The sequence below is a fragment of the Vulpes vulpes genome, chromosome 15 (assembly GCF_048418805.1).
Source record: "Vulpes vulpes isolate BD-2025 chromosome 15, VulVul3, whole genome shotgun sequence".
In the NCBI taxonomy this organism is placed as follows: Eukaryota; Metazoa; Chordata; class Mammalia; order Carnivora; family Canidae; genus Vulpes; species Vulpes vulpes.
Window position 1 is genome coordinate 117,421,692 of NC_132794.1, and position 15,441 is coordinate 117,437,132.

At 61.6% G+C, this 15,441-nt stretch overlaps 1 protein-coding gene across 1 annotated transcript; it reads right to left on the bottom strand.

The window, feature by feature from the left end:
- Positions 1-640: 640 nt before the first annotated feature.
- BNIP3 (BCL2 interacting protein 3) lies at positions 641-13,991 on the bottom strand. Its single transcript, XM_072740439.1, has 6 exons — positions 13,690-13,991; positions 6,491-6,641; positions 5,952-6,036; positions 4,649-4,755; positions 4,429-4,578; positions 641-2,871 (listed from the first exon to the last, which is right to left on the bottom strand). The coding sequence occupies exons 1-6, from the start codon at positions 13,733-13,735 to the stop codon at positions 2,826-2,828; spliced, it is 585 nt and encodes a 194-aa protein (XP_072596540.1). The 5' UTR covers positions 13,736-13,991; the 3' UTR covers positions 641-2,825.
- Positions 13,992-15,441: the final 1,450 nt, after the last annotated feature.

Consider the following 15,441-nt stretch of genomic DNA (forward strand, 5'->3'; position numbering starts at 1 on the left):
CCTCGTCACCAGAGCTCCTGGGGACTCGGCGGCCATGCGGCCAGAGGCTGCCGCGCCATCAGCCCTCCTGTGTTTACGGGGAACTCCGAGGGAGAGCCTTGCCTCCCCACTTGCTACCCACCCACGTGGGCCCAGGGGCAGCGCCATCGCCGCGGTGGCACCCTGGCGTCTGCGCCCTTCTGGACTCCGCAGCACGCAGGCCCGGCCCTTGGCCCTGGAACCAACTGAAGGGCGACGGGAGGAGCCAGATCCGGAACCTGCCAACTCGCTGCAGTCGTTGCTCATCCGGCCCCAGGGACCAAGCTGGGGGCCTGCCCATCCTGGGGTGCACACACATGATCGCCACGGTTCTGAGAGCTCAGCACCCCAAACGGACAGACACCCCCAGGTAGTAGCCACCTGCCCCCCCCCCCCCATGCTGTACCGTGGGTCAGGATTCGGGATTTCAGCTCGATGAGGTACTGCTGGGGGGAGTCAGAAGAAAGGCACAGGCCCTCCTTCGGCCGCTCCCGCTACCCGAGCCCCCTCGCTCCCCTGGAGGCAGCCAGCCTCCTCCATTTCTATATATAATTGGGATCTTTTTCCAGAAGCGAGTAGTTCTGTGTTCTTAGGCTTCTTGTACAAACGATGGCACACCACGTACATTTTTTGAGAGACTTTATTTTGTTCATCGGCCTGCAATGTGGGCTCAGCGGGTTCAGCTTGGCTCAATGGTACCCACAGGGGCAGCTCCCCTGGTGCCCGAAGGCCTGCGTCCAGGCTGGCCCGCCCCCTCCACGTCCTGCCCCACTGCCCGGCGCCAGCTCCAGTTCCCGTTCGTCAGGAAACCATACGTCCCAGGAATCCCCATCAGTTTGTTGACCCCCCGCGGTTGTCCTGAGAAGCTGTACTGGGCTCCAGCCAGGAAGCCCCGCGGCCCACTCCCCCCTTGCCTGCACGCAGGGCCCGCGCTTCCTTCAGGCGTCTCCTACTGGACACGGACCCTTAGATCTCCAGGCCTGGAGGGTTTAGCTTCGGGGCAGATGCCTACGCTGGGTCACAGGGAATGGGCAGGTGGCTGCCCATCCCCTCCAGAGCCGTACCCACTGTGCTCCGGGTGTCCCAGGGCCCCACCGAGTCTGCAGACTCAGACTCTGCGACAGCAGGTGCCAGGACCAGGAAGCTGCATTCAGAAGTGGCAGCTACGTGTTTCATCTGGTTAAGATCCGCAACTGTTTGAATTATTTAACATAATCCAAACGCGTAAACTTGCCATTTGGTGAATACAGTGAAGAGCACACGGGCTATTCGCAGAAGCTCCAGGACTAAGTGCATCCTGCCCTGAAGGAAGAACCAAATACAGATCCATGCAAATACAGCACTGTCAGGAGTAAAATGTCCAGCCCCAGGCTGAGTGTGAGGGGCCCTGGTCTCGACCCCGTGTCACTAACAGCCCTTGGGCACTTGCAGCCAGTTCTGCTCAGTGCTCAGCTAATGCCACCCAGAGGGGGACAGAAGTGACTGCCTGGAGGGCCCCCCCGTCACCCGAGCGATGGCTCAGGAAGCCACAGGGGGGTCCCTGTGCACGAGGGGGTTAATTCTGAAGACGCTGGGCCTCGCTCGGCCCCGACGCTCCAGGCACAAGTAGCAGAGGAATGAGCCCCTTCGGTTCTGACGAAAGGCAAATACAACATCTGCTGTGAGTCACAAGGGCATTTCGCTTGGCCAGAGCATCCACGGGACTTGAATCTTTCTCTTTTCTAGAGAAGTTACATGAAGAACTCCGACGCCATTCATCCAGCTTTCTCCCAATGAGGTGGCTGTCAGCTGCTAGGTCCAAGGTAATCATTTAAAAATGAACAGAAATTTTAAAAACTTAAATGTTATTTATTTTAACACAACTGAATTGAGTGTGGAAATGAACAAATACACAACGGGATACACAGTACGCCCAAGAGGCAGCCTTTAAGAGGTCATGCTGTCAGAAAGGTAACGGGGACACCGGGGCGGATGCCTGGTTTAATCAAAAAGCTTTTTGACATTTCATTTAAACCATGTGACTACAGTCATCTCTGAAGGATTTGGCAAAGATTTATTTTTTTCTATTTCCAGTCTTTTGAAGTAGACACAGGTTTGCTTAGAACGAAGCTGATTCTAAGAGCACACAAAAACCAAACACAAAGAGTAGACTAAATTCAGCAATCCAGAGTGATGAGTTAGGATCCTCAGCAGGCGCCCGGGACAGGAGACAGACTGCCCAGGACGGCTGCTAAGTGTCCGAACCGTACAGTGGGGTCTGTATCTGCTCCTCGGATTCCGCTGCATAACCAGGAACAGCAGAGTTCAGTGTTGTCTTTAGTAAAGACAACCTGCACCCACTTAAATGTAGTGTTTCCTATAACAGTGTGAATATAAGGCCACAATATTCATTTGGGATAAACCCCTTATGTAGTCATTTTAATAAACATTATTCATTCTTTTCAAATATAAAGTATTTTAACTGAATAACTGGTGACAGGTAATTTCTGTTAAAATACTACATGTGTTGTACCTAGTGTGTTAAAATTATTTATACTTCGATATTTATAATAGCCGAACAAAATTTACTACCAAATTATTAGATGTTAATCAGTATGACATGCTTAGTAATTGATCCCATTGTATGATTACAGGTTAGCGTGGTTTTTGTCTTTTCTTTCTACTAAATTAGCAACGCAGCATTTAAGAACAAACAGACCAAACAAGTGGCGCAGCTACCCACGGACCGAGACCGCTCTCCGTTGGTGCTGCCGCCGCCTCCAACCGAAATCCCCGCTATAGGAAAAAAGCCAGGTTCCGACTCTTCATCAGAAGGTGCTGGTGGAAGTTGTTAGACGCCTTCCAATGTAGATCCTTCACAGAGAAAGCAGCGGTTAGCAGGGCACTCGTGCTGGTTACGGCCAGCGCGGTCGGGACCCGCCACCTTCTACCTGTCTTTAAAGCCTCTGGTACAGCATCCGCAGTCTTGTATCACGTGCCTCCTAGTCTGGCACTGTGTATTTCATAATCTAATTTAGAAAAAATCCAACTGCTCCGACACGCGGTGTGCTCAGGACCAGTAGAGGCAGCCACTAACCAACCGGACGTGCCCTCAGGACAGAGCGGCGCTGCCGGTCCCCTTACTTCTAAACTGACCCAGCAGACACTCATGGGGCATCGCTGTAAGCTCACCGCCACCCACCCCTCAGGCATCTACCCCAGCCAGAGAGGGACCCAGAAGGTAAGGGGCGCAAGTGCCAGGCTCCCAGGAAGGAGGGGGCGGAAACGAGAGCAGGCTGGCTGGGAGCGCGCAGGAACCAGCCCACGATCCTGCCGGGGGGGCCTGCTGGGGAGCCTGCTGGGGAGCCACCGCCCATGAGCGAGGGGGTGGACGCAACAGGCACGGGGCAGCAGCAAGCTCCGCAGCCGGGCAGCAACGGGGAGAGGCAGGGACACCAGCTGGGGGTGCTGCCCAGGCCCGGCTCCCACAGAACCTGACTTGCTGGTTCTAGAGGCAACGTGGACCCGCTCAGAGGGGCACGGGCAGAATGAAGCTGCGCGTGGGCAGCGAGGGGGTCAGGGGCTGGCCCAGGCTCCTGGAGGGCTCTCCCTCTGGCCACTGCCATCAGGAGGCCCTGGCCCATGGCAAGCTGTCCCGGGCAGTTCCCAGGACGAGGGTCTGAGGCCCAGAAGGGGGGCAGGCGAGGCAGCCCAGCCCCGTGCTCCCTTCCCACGGGGCTGGTGGGCGAGGCAGCCCCTGGCAGGACCGGTGAGCCCTGGAACAGCCTGGGCCTCATCTGCCCCGTTTGCGGGATCTGGGAGATGGGGGTGACCGTGCTTCAGGGGCTTCCTCCTCCTGCTTCCCTCCGGGCCCCAGACGCCTGCCTCCATCAGGTGCCCATTGTGACAACCCGGTCGGCCCAGCCAGCTGCAGGCATGCAACACCGTGTGCACTGGGGCTTGCAGGCCACCACCTGCCTTGCCAGGCCGGGCTGAGCCGACGCCGGGGACAAGGGGGTCCGCGTCCTGGTACTGCCGAGCACGACCAGAGCGGGGCTGTGCTGGGGGACGTGTGGCAGGTCCCCAAGGCCCCAGCTGCTGCCATGGGAGGGAACAGCTTCGAGCACCCAGCCACACAGTGCAAGCAGCTGAGGACTGAGTGACACAGGACGGTCTGGACTGAGAAGCCGGGTGTCAAGGAAGCGCCAGGGAGACACGGTGCCCGGAGTCTCTGCCATGAGGGCCATCAGGGCGGCCCCCACAGTGGGGCCGGGGACTGGGAGGGGGTCCTCCAGGGTCTGGGCTCAGCACCTGGGCCTTGTTCGCCTGCCTGCGTTACGTAACCGACGGACGGTCTGTACTTGAGCAAGAGGCCTACGAATTCCCTGGACCCAGACTTATCTGGACGCAGGCCCGCCCAGCCTCACTCACCCCAACCCGATGGCCAGCAGGTGAGACAGCAGCAGGGATGGGAGGAAGACCTTCAGGAACTCCGCCGAGAAGATGCCCCCCTTCTTCATCACGCTCGTGTTCCGCATGCTGAGCGTGGCCGTGCGCTTCGGGTGCTTGAACAGGAGCTCCCTGGGGAGAAGGAGGCCAGTGAGCCGCCGCGCGGAGTCCGCGCACACCCCACGCCACTGGAGACACTCACTTGGGGGGGATGTTTTCTGGCCGACTTGACCAATCCCAAATCCAGTCTGAGTTCTTCTTCAAGATGCTCTCAACTTCTTTCCTTCTCTCGATATAATCTTCCTCAGACTACGACAGAAGCAAGGTGAACACCGCTCAGCGCGCAGTGGGTCCCACGGGGCAGGGCAGGCAGGTGGGGCCTGCCTCCCACCCCACCCCCCCCGACCGCACAGACACCCAGCCTGCAAACACGGTCTGGAGGAAGCCGTGCAAGGTGAGGGCAAAGGCGTCCCCACAGAGACGCTGACCACAGGGCCGGGGAGGAGGAGAAAGTGAAAGCCATCTGCAGGCCCGGCGCGGCCGTGGACACGACGGCAGCAAGTGCTGCCAGCTCTGAAGGGCCAATGTGTTTGGTGGGAGGGACAGAACCAAAAGCACATTTACACATACCTGCTGTCTCAAGCTACATCTAAAATATGTAAGACAAGACACAAATGATAAGGGACTTTAGAAAGGAGGAGCACAGGTGCTTTTCTCCCTTTTTGCATTTAAAAAACTCTGAACCTGAGTATAATTCCTCTTGAAAATCAGAAAAAGCACTGCTTCCGTTTTTGGAAATACTCTGGAATGCAGCAGGCAAACCAAGCGGCAGCCCCGGAGGCACCCCGAGGGCACCCAGGGGACCAGGGAGGGTGCTAGGAGGGCCCAGGTGAGCGGGAGGCCCAGAGGGGAGACCCCAGGGATCAAGGGCCTCAGTGGTACCAACTGCAAGACCCTGCTTCCTCAGAAATTTCGAAATAAATACGGAAAAAGACATCAACTGTTCATGTTCTCATCATCACTGAAAACAGCCAAAGGAAACATTTCCTTCGCAGGTGCAGCAGTCCTGGGGGCCAGGGCCCAGGGGGGCGCAGTCGCAGCCCAGCACTGGGGGCCCCGTTCTCAGGGGCCGCGCGGCCTCCACTCCTAGCGCGGAGGTGCGCCAGCCCCAGTCAGCACGGCCAGAGGCGGGGTCTGAGCAACGACGGCGTCCCAGCGCATCAGCAGAGCCCGAGTGTGCAGGTCACGCCAGGCTCCCCCGAGCAGCCGACACACGAAAGCCCACCCCCCACCAGGACAGACACCCACCGAGGGGCACCCGGGTGCCCTTCCCACTGGCCGCATGGCCCTGTCCGGGCTGCGGAAGCCACCCACCATCCTCGGGTGTCGGGAGGCCCCCACCTCATGGCTTTCAAAAAGGCAAGAGCCTTCGCCTACAGCACACGCTGGTCTCCTCAGTCACTGGAAACCCGCAGCGTGCCGCGCGCACGAGCACCCCGGCCCACCTGGGAGCTGTTTTTCTCTCCGATGCTGTGGGTGTCTACTTCCGACGCTCGGGTCGTATCCTGCGGGGTCTGTGAGCGCGGAGGGCTGCGCAGAGACAGGAGAACGGGAGAAGGCGCAGAACGTGAACATTGTCCGTTGTGACCGGCAAAGCCTCCGAGAGGAGGAGCACCGGCCCCCGGCCCCGACCAGGCCCCAGCCCCCGCCCTCCCCAGCTGGGCTAGGCCGGCATCGGGCAGCCAGAGTGGGGGGTGCGGGGCTCCCCACGGCCGCCTTCCCGCACTGGCTCTGTGCCCCGCTGCACAGCCGAGAGCAGCTGACCTTTGATTTCTGACTCAGCCCTGCCGCCGGGAGTCACTGGCAGCGCTGACGCACGGCAGCTCATGGTGGCCAGGGGGCCAGGCAGGACACGCAGGGGCAGGGCCCCTCAGCTCTGCCGCGGTCCGCCCACAGACCAGGAGGGCGGAGGCCACTCCTGGACCCGGCCCTGCTCGTCCCCCGTGACGTCAGCACCGGAACAGACGTGCGTGTGTATGCCCACCTGTCACAGTGAGAACTCTTGGAGCTACTCCGTCCAGATTCATGCTGGGCATCCAGCAGTATTTTTTCCAGGTCACCGTTATAAATAGAAGCGGAGGCTGGAACGCTGCTCCCGTTCCCGTTGTTGCTGAAGTGCAGCTCTACCCAGGAGCCTGAGGGGACAGGAAGGCCATGCTGGGGGTTTTCCGCCCACCGCGGAGCCTCGGCTGGCACAGGAGCAGCCCGCCTGCCACCCGGGGTGCGGGGACACACGCCCAGCCAGCCCCGGCGCCGGGTCCCCAGCCGGTGGCCAAAAGCGCTAACCCGGGAAGCCACGGGCCGCTGCAGGCCGGATGACCACGGTGCGGTCTTGCCCTCACGTCCACAAGAGCCGAAGAGACTGACATCTGTAAGGTTCACGTCATCTCTTTCCCCACCAGAAACACACTGATCCCGAGGCCCCACAGAACCCCGCCCCGACTGGATTCTGGGTCCCCTCCACCAGAAGCCGGACATGCGAGCTCCGCAGAGCCAGGGGGGCTGCTCACCGACCGTCCCCCAGTGAGTCCAGCCGGAGCCGGAGCCCCCCGAGCTGCTGCTGCCCACGTTCTGCAGATTCCGATCACCCACTTACTGAGACAGAGGCTCACACCCACCACCCCCGCGAGCGAGGCTGTCGCTTCGGCAGCCTGGGTCCTCACAAGCGCACCCCTGGACGTCATGCTGACATTAACACGGCCCAGGGCACCCTCACTGCTGCAGGGCCCTGGGACAGGGCGGGGGGGGGGGGGGCTGCATAGGTGCCATGCTGGGGGGCGCAGGAGCGGGCCTGGCCACCCCCCGGGAGGCTCAGATGACCCCGACTGCTAGGAGCCCAGCAGAGCCCAGGACCTCGGGGCCGGCAGCGCTCGTGGGGACCTGCATGAGAACAGGCACACCCTCTGGCTCCGCCACGACTGTCCACTCAGGACGGGGCCTGCTCCACGACTGCTAGGGTCTAAGATTTGAGAGACGCACAGCGCGTGTGTGCAGGAGGGGCGGGGCAGGGGGAGAATGCCAGGCGGACGCCCCGGACCTGGGGCGCGACCTCATGACCTGAGCGGAATCCAGGAGTCGGACCCTCACTGCCAGAGCCCCCGGAGGCCCGTAACTGCTGGTGTTTCCCGGTGTCCACACGCCCGTGTCAGCCCAGGAGCGGGGCGCTGGGCTCAAGGAGCACGTGCACACCCGTGTTACCGGGAAACGCCGGCCCTGCCCACTGAACCCAGGTGAGCCCCCCCAACGACACCAGACACCAGACCTGCAGCCTCACACTCGGTACAACCAGTCTCTGTGACCGTGTCCTGTGTGCTTCCTTTTACATCTCTCTGATCTCCCATGAAACCGGCCACCGTGTCATGTTTACGGGCCATTTGCACGCAGCTTTTACATCAGCTGTTCAGGGGGCTCCCGGGCGGCTCGGCTGGCCAAGCGTCCGACTCCTGGTTCCGGCTCCGATCATGCTCTCGGGGCCCTTGGGTGGAGCCCTGCATCGGGCTCCTGCTCAGAGGGAGGCGCCCTCGCGCCCTCTGCCCCTCTACACTCTCTCTCTGAAAAGAAGAAAAAGACATACAGAAGCTGTTCAAAAATCCCGCGCTCTGTAGAGGCTCAACGTGCAAGACGCAAGCCGCTCTTCATCTGCACAGGCCGCAGGGGACTTCCCTGGGCCCGGCCTCTTCCGAGCTAATGCCGTGTTCTGAGCAACAACAGTCTTTGATTTTAATCCGAAGCTTCAGTCTCTTCCTGCTGAGGCCACGGAGATCGGTGCTGCGGGGACCCCCCCCCCCAGGCCTGGGTTCACCGAGCCCGGCTTCCCGCTGGGCGTGTGGCCTCTGGGAGGCTGCTCCCGCGCCCCGAGCCGCCTGCCCCTGCACCCTCTGCTGTGCTGCTTCCTGGCGACGTGCGCACGTCTGTCCCGGAGCCCGACCGTCTGTCTGTGGCTCCAGTCTGTGGGGCTCGGCGCCGTGTACCTGTCAGACGAAGGCGGGCCGCGGAGACCGCAGCCGGGTACCCGAGAGCCCAGCAGCCGCGTCCCTAGTCTCTCTGTCTCGCGACAGTCACGGCCGAGCTGCCTCGCTCCCAAACCAACACGGAAGCACACGGCTCCGCGGCACGGCGGCGCCCAGCCCGAGCCCCACGCAGGGCCGCCCCCTCCGCCCCGGGAGCCTCCCTGCTCGCCGACTGCACGTCTCTGCAGAGAATCCTCACCTGCCCTCTGTACCTTATTCTCACGTCGCGTTAATCAGAAAAAAAGCAAAGCCCAGGCCCCACCAGCCAGCTCGCGTCCCCCAGTCAGCCAACAAACGTCACGCAGGCTTCCCAGCCGCGCGGCTGCCTCTTCAACCTCCCAAGTGCTTCACGCGGGCCCGGGCGCACGGGCCAGGGCCTCCGCGGAGCTGCGGGGACCCCGGGGCCCCCCGCCCGGCACCCCGAGCCCATGCGTCTGCCGGCTTCCCTCCAGGCTGCCGCCCCTAGCCCCGAGCCCTCACTGTCAAAGCTCCAGAGTGGGGGTCCTTCCCCGGGACGCCCGGGCAGCTCGGAAACCAGCTCCTGGCAGCCCCCGCCCCGGCCCGGCCCGTGGCTTCTCCAGACGCCGGGCCCGCCTCCAGCACTCGACGCTGAGGTGCGCCGTCCACTCCGCGGGCTGCCGGCCATCAGTGGGCCCTCCATGACGTCATGGACCTGACGTGACACGGGGGTGGCTCTCACTGGCTGGCCAATGACTCGATCCCACCGGCCCACAAGACGGCGCCTCCAGCAGGCAGCAGCTGTGCACGGATGCCCGGCTCCTCCCACCCACCCAGGCCCAGTCGTTCCCAGGAACCTCGCAGAGCTCAGGAGGACGCTCTCCTCACATTTGCCCACTCATCAGGAAGCACAGCACCCGAGGCACCTGGGGCTCCGTCGGCGAAGCCTCTGCCTTCAGCTCAGGGCCCGGGGATCCAGCCCCGCACCGGGCTCCGGGCTCCGAGGGGGTCTGCTTCTCCCTCTCCCTCTGCCTCTCCCTCGCTTGCTCTCTCATTTTTTTTTAAAAAGATACAACTCGGAGGAGCCAACTCTTGAAAAGACACCCGGGGCAGGTATGAGGAAGGGAGGCCAAGCTCCAAGCACACCGGCACGTTCACCGGCGCACGTCTCTGCACCTCCTCCTGTGAAGTTCTGCCAACCAACCTCCCGCCCCTGGAGGGGGTGTCCGCCCTCTGCTCCCACCCACGTGGGGTGGCCCCAGGGCCCCACCAAGTCACCTCACTAGCAGACTCCGTGTGTTCCTAAGGGGCTCCTTATCAATAAGCCACTAGTATTACTCAAGAAATTCCGAGGATTTTTGGCGCTCTGGGCCAGGAAGCAGGGAACAGACCACAAGCATTTCTTCAAGCAGATATACTTGGAGCGCCCGGCTGGCTCCGTCGGGGGCCTGCAGCTCCCGATCTCCGGGTTGTGAGTTCACATTTCATGTTAGGGTGTAGAGGTTACTTACAAATAAAATCTTTAAAAAGATAAGGAATACACCGAGATATAACTGCCACGTAACACCATCAGGTACAGACACGTATGTATTTTTTTGTTACGTGACAAGGGCCAACTCAAGACTCAAATAAGACACACTCATGTTTTAAAGAATCGTGTCCTAATAAGCCCCAAGCATCCTGGGATAACAAAAATATCCCATTCTAGACTACGGTCTATAGCAAAGGCTTTGGGTCCAAAAGCTGTATTCCAAGAATGATTTACTAGGATGAGAGTTTTATTATTAACCTGCAACAACGGGGCAGGAAGCACACTTCCTGGCGAGGGGACACCGGGCTCGCTGTTAGTCTGCCCACATCACGCCACTGTTAGGATCACTCATCTTTTTAAGCAAGAAAGAGAATTAAGGTTGCTTCGACACCTCAGAAAGCTCCCTCAGAATCACAAATAACTATTAAGGAACTCGGTGTAATCAAAGCAACAGGCAGCGGTTCAAGGAAGCCCCCCCTGCCTTCAGCCCCCCACATCCGCCTCCCAGCGCTAACGAGACGCGCGGCAGCCACAGCGAGCCCACGTCACACCTCTGAGCAAGCTGGAGATGAGGTGCCCACCGGCCTCCACCGCGACAGGCCCAGACCCAGGGCACCCCGGCCCCGGCCAGCTCCACCTCCCGGGGCAGCGTCCGCCCGGCTGTGCCGTGTCCTGCCGGCTCTCCCGCTGCTCCGAAGCCGGGCCCAGCACTCCGGATTCTGGTTTGGAACGCTGGAGCGGCGGCTGTGAAAAGTCGCAACGGCGACGTCGGGCAGCCAGGGTTGGAAAGCACAGGGCACGGGGTGGCAGGCATCCCAATAACCTACAGGGCAGTGGGATGAAAGAACACGGGGCCGTGGGTGAAGCTGGGGCACCCCGGGGGGAACACACTGCGAAGCCCTGGCACCCTATTCTGAGGGCCTCTTCTCTGGGAGGGGGGGCTTGATTTACCAAACGGCGGGTTCTAAAACCTTTCTGTAAATATAACCATTATTTACAAGTGAATGAATAAAACTTTTAGAAAATATATAGTAAATAAAAGCTTCTCAAGTGGGGGCACCTGGGTGACTCCATGGTTTAGCGCCGCCTTCAGCCCAGGTGTGATCCTGGAGACCCGCGATCGAGTCCGGCGTCGGGCTCCCTGCATGGAGCCTGGGTCTCTGCCTCTTTCATGGATGAATAAATAAAGTCTTTTAAAATTTTTTAAAAAGCTCCTCAAGTTAACTGGGAGAGGAACAAGAGACTCGTGACTCCCAACTCTGAACTCAAGAGTCCACAGGGTGACTCAGGATCCTGGTTGCGAACAAGGCCTGGTTAAGCCTGCGTCTCCTCTGGCCAGGTGGTGGCCGAGGAGCCTGGTGACAGGATGCGGACCCAGGCTCCCAGCATCCCACTGGCCCTTCGTGGCGAGCCCGACGCGTCCTTTACTTGCGGTCGCCTGCCCTATGTCCCACTTAGCCTCTGGGCCTCCGAGGCCATCTGTGAGATGTGGGTGTTGGGCTCGGATCTAAGCGTGTAGAACACCTTCAGTGGTACACTCCACAACACCATCATTTCCCTTGAAAAGAAATTCACTTTTTCTCTTCAGACCCCTCTGCCCACGGTGGGCTGCCTGTGACAACCGAACCGCGGGACTGTGCAGGCAAGGCGCTGGGCGCGGGGTGGCGGGCTCCCCCCTGAAGCCATGTGCTCAGGAGCAACTCGGCTTGGTGTTCCGGGGTCCCGTGGGCGTCAGTGATGCAACCCCTCCCCTCGATTCGGTCTCCTGGCAGCACCCTGGCAGCCGCGGGCCTAAGGGGAAAGGCACTTGCGTTATCTTGCCAGACAACAGCTTAGACCAGAACGGACCAGGGGTAGGAAGGAACGATTTTGCCCTTAACTCCGCAGGGAGGAGGTCTGCTGTAGTCTGCAGGCTCACCAGGGCTCGCTCAGGACCTGGTTCAAACATCAACAAGAGGTGATCAAATCAGAGCAGAGGGGACAGGCGCTGCCTCAGCCAGGAACCAGGCCTGGATTCACATTTCTTAGGGCAGCTGTGCGGTGGCCCCACGTGATGTGACGCAAGTGACTCCACCCACCCGGGGCTGATGCGGAGCCAGTGCCCTGCAGCACGTACACTCAAGAGAACGGCCCAAGAAGCCTTAAACGTGAATTTCCACTCAGTGTGTAACCGTCTTTTTATAGAATAAGCAAAACAGAAAAACAAATCTTTTTAACTCCTAAGCTGGCAGTTTTGCATTGCCAGTGACTCAGCAGTTTGGGGTCAGTCAAGGAAAGGAGATCTGGGCCCCCCCAGGGACGCTCAACATTCCAGACACCAAATCCCAGCCTGCGAGCAAAATATACAATGTTGGAAAATAAGGAGCTTGATACCTAGAAAGAGGATGATCCTAAGGCAGAGTCTACACAACACCCTTGGATCTTACAGGGGACGGAGAAAATTTAAACCCTTAATCCATGTATTTGTTTCAAAGAAGAGAATAGTCAATGTTGCATTTTACAGATCGTGGAACTTGTAAAAAGTGGTCGCAGACACGTTAAAGACACGTTACGCGCTGCACGAGGCAACATCCTGCTCGGTAAAACTATGCTGAGGAACAAAAAAAATAATTGGCAGCTCGCTAGGTCTACCTGAAATCGGGATTTTAACAGCCCTGAAACACTCAGCGGTCCGTGTGGCCCTCTCCAAGCTTATTTACACGCTCATTTTGTTTAGTGAACTCTTGCTTCAGAGAATACAAAGGTCATGGGCCACTGGGCTCCTCCTGGGGCCCTGGGGACTCCAGGGGGCCAGGTGGCGGCCCTACGGGGACAAGACCTGGGAGGCAGGGCTGCCACCGCGCCGCTGGTGCCAGGAGCCAGCAGAGCCCCTGCCCTGAGCCCCAGCTCCCCAGACAGGGCAGCGCAGGTGTCCGAGGGCAGGTGTCGGGGGTGGGTGTCAGGGCAGGTGTCAGGGATGCAGGTGTCGGGGGTGCAGGTGTCGGGGGTGCAGGTGTCAGGAGGGCAGGTGTTGGGGGTGCAGGTGTCGGGGATGCAGGTGTCGGGGCAGGTGTTGAGGATGCAGGTGTCGGGGGTGCAGGTGTTGGGGCGGGTGTCAGGGCAGGTGTTGGGGGCAGGTGTCAGGGGTGCAGGTGTCAGGGTGCAGGTGTCAGGGCAGGTGTTGGGGGCGGGTGTCAGGGGTGCAGGTGTCAGGAGGGCGGGTGTCGGGGTGCAGGTGTCGGGGCGGGTGTCGGGGTGCAGTGTGGGGGGACGGTGTCGCGGGCCCCCCGCGGCCTGCAGCCCCACCTTCTGCTGTTTCTCCCACCCGCAGATCCATCTCAGGCTCCGATTTGGAACGACGGCCCCGGCACAAGCGGACCCCGGTACCTGCGACTCCCCTGTGCGCTGTTCGTCTCACACCGCGGGGCGGCGGCGGACCGGGCGGCGGGGACCCCCGCGCCCCCCCCCCAGGCCGTCCCAACAGCCGCCACCGGAACCAGCGGAGGCTTCGTCGGACCCGCACGGCTCGGCAGGAGCCTCCCGGCCTCGCTCCCGAGCCAGCACCAGGGACGGCGGGACGCGGCGGCCCCGGCTCGGGGCGCGGGGGACCCCGACCTCGGTCCAAGCTGCGCCCCGCGCCCCCGGCCCCCCCGACCCCCGAGTCCCCCCCGACCCCCGCGCCCCCCCGCGCCCCCCCGCCCGTACCCTGCAAGTTCTCCTCCTGCAGCCCGGGGGTCCCGCTGTGCGACATGGCGTCGGAGGGACGGCGCTGCGGCGGGCCGGGGCCGGGGGCCGGGCGAGGGCGCGGGCGGGGGCGCGGGCGCGGGGCAGCTCAGCCCGAGGCCGGACCGACTGACACGCGCCGCCGGACGCGCGACGGATAAACAGCGGAGCAGCCGCGGCGGCGCCTATTGGCCGCGGGGCGGGGCCTGCGCGTGCGCGACGACGAGGGGCGCGCGGGGCGCGTGCGGCGCGTGCGACGCGTGCGCGGGCCGAGGCCAGGACTCGTCTAAGGAGCGCAGCGCGCGTGCGCGGAACGGGCGCTGACGGGCGAGGCGCGCGTGCGCAGAACGGGCTCTGAGGACCAGGTCGCGCGTGCGTGAGGCGGGGCCCTGAGGAGCGAGGCGCGCGTGCGCAGGCGCGGCGAGGGGCGGGGACTGGACGCGGTGGTGGTCGCGCTTCGCGGGGCGGGGCCGCGGGCGGGGAGCGTCGGGGGCAGCGCGGCCCCGGCGCGCCGGGCGGACCAGGCGCATGCGCACCCCGGGTGCCCGCCCCGCCCCCCCCGTGCCCGCCCCTGCCCACCCCCGAGCCCGCCCCCACCCGGACGGCCCCGGGGTCTGCGCACCCGCGGTCCCGGCTCGGAGCCGCCTCCTCGGGCCCAGCCGCCCCCGCCCGCGCCCTGACCCGAGGCCCTCCGCGGCTCCCGGCCCGGATGTTCGTGGGTCTGATGCTGCTTTAATTGGCTCGAATTTCATTTGATCGCTTGTTCCCGCGGGTGGCGCATCCCGCGGCCTCGGCCTCGCCAGACCTACACGTTCTAAAGGAGCCTCCGCGTCGGGCCCCGCGTGGACCCTGCCCCCCCCCCCGCCTGGGGCTGTGCCTCTGCCTCTGCCTCTGTGTCTCATGAATGAATAAAACCTATAAATAATAATAATAATAATAATGAATAAATAATAAGCCACCCAGGCAGCCTCGTGAACTCTCTGTGGACAGTTCCTGGGAAGGCGCAAGGACAACAGGTGTTTCTTCCCCAAGCGGGTTTTCTCTCTCACCTGGGGCCCTCGGGCAGGTGCCACGCGGGGCTTGGTGGACCCCGACCAGGGCCTTCCAGGGAGGCGCCCGCAGAGGGGGGGCGGCAGCCGGGGAGGCCGAGCAGCCCCCAAGTGCGTTGGGTCCCGGGAAAGCGCAGTGGGAGGGGAAAGAGTCGTGGTGGTGGTGGTGGGGGTGATGGTGATGAGGATGGTGATGGTGGTGGTGGTGGTGGTGGTGGTGATGATGGTGATGGTGATGGGGGTGGTGATGATGGTGATGGTGGTGGAGGTGGTGGTGGTGGTGGTGGTGCTGATGGTGGTGGTGGTGGTAGTGGAGGTGATGGTGATGATAGTGATGGTGATGGGGGTGGTGGTGGTGGTGATGGTGATGATGGTGATGGTGATGGGGGTGGTGGTGGTGGTGGTGGTGGTGGTGGTAGTGGAGGTGATGGTGATGATAGTGATGGTGATGGGGGTGGTGGTGGTGGTGGTGGTGGTGGTGGTAGTGGAGGTGATGGTGATGATAGTGATGAGGATGGTGATGGTGGTGGTGGTGATGGTGCTGACGATGATGGTCACAGTCACGGTGACAGGGACACCTGCACAACTGACCCTGTGCAGACGCTCACCTTCCCCACCCCGGAAACAGGCCTGTTTTGTTTTTGTTTTTTAAGATTTTATTTATTTATTCACGAGAGACACAGAG

Excerpts from the sequence above, each read along its gene's own strand:
- BNIP3 (XM_072740439.1), bottom strand. The coding sequence starts at position 13,735 with ATGTCGCACAGCGGGACCCCCGGGCTGCAGGAGGAGAACTTGCAGG. Across the intron at positions 6,642-13,689 it reads GCAGGAGGAGAACTTGCAGG|GCTCCTGGGTAGAGCTGCAC; the intron begins GTACGGGCGGGG and ends CTGTCCCCTCAG. Across the intron at positions 6,037-6,490 it reads AAGAGTTCTCACTGTGACAG|CCCTCCGCGCTCACAGACCC; the intron begins GTGGGCATACAC and ends GTCTCTGCGCAG.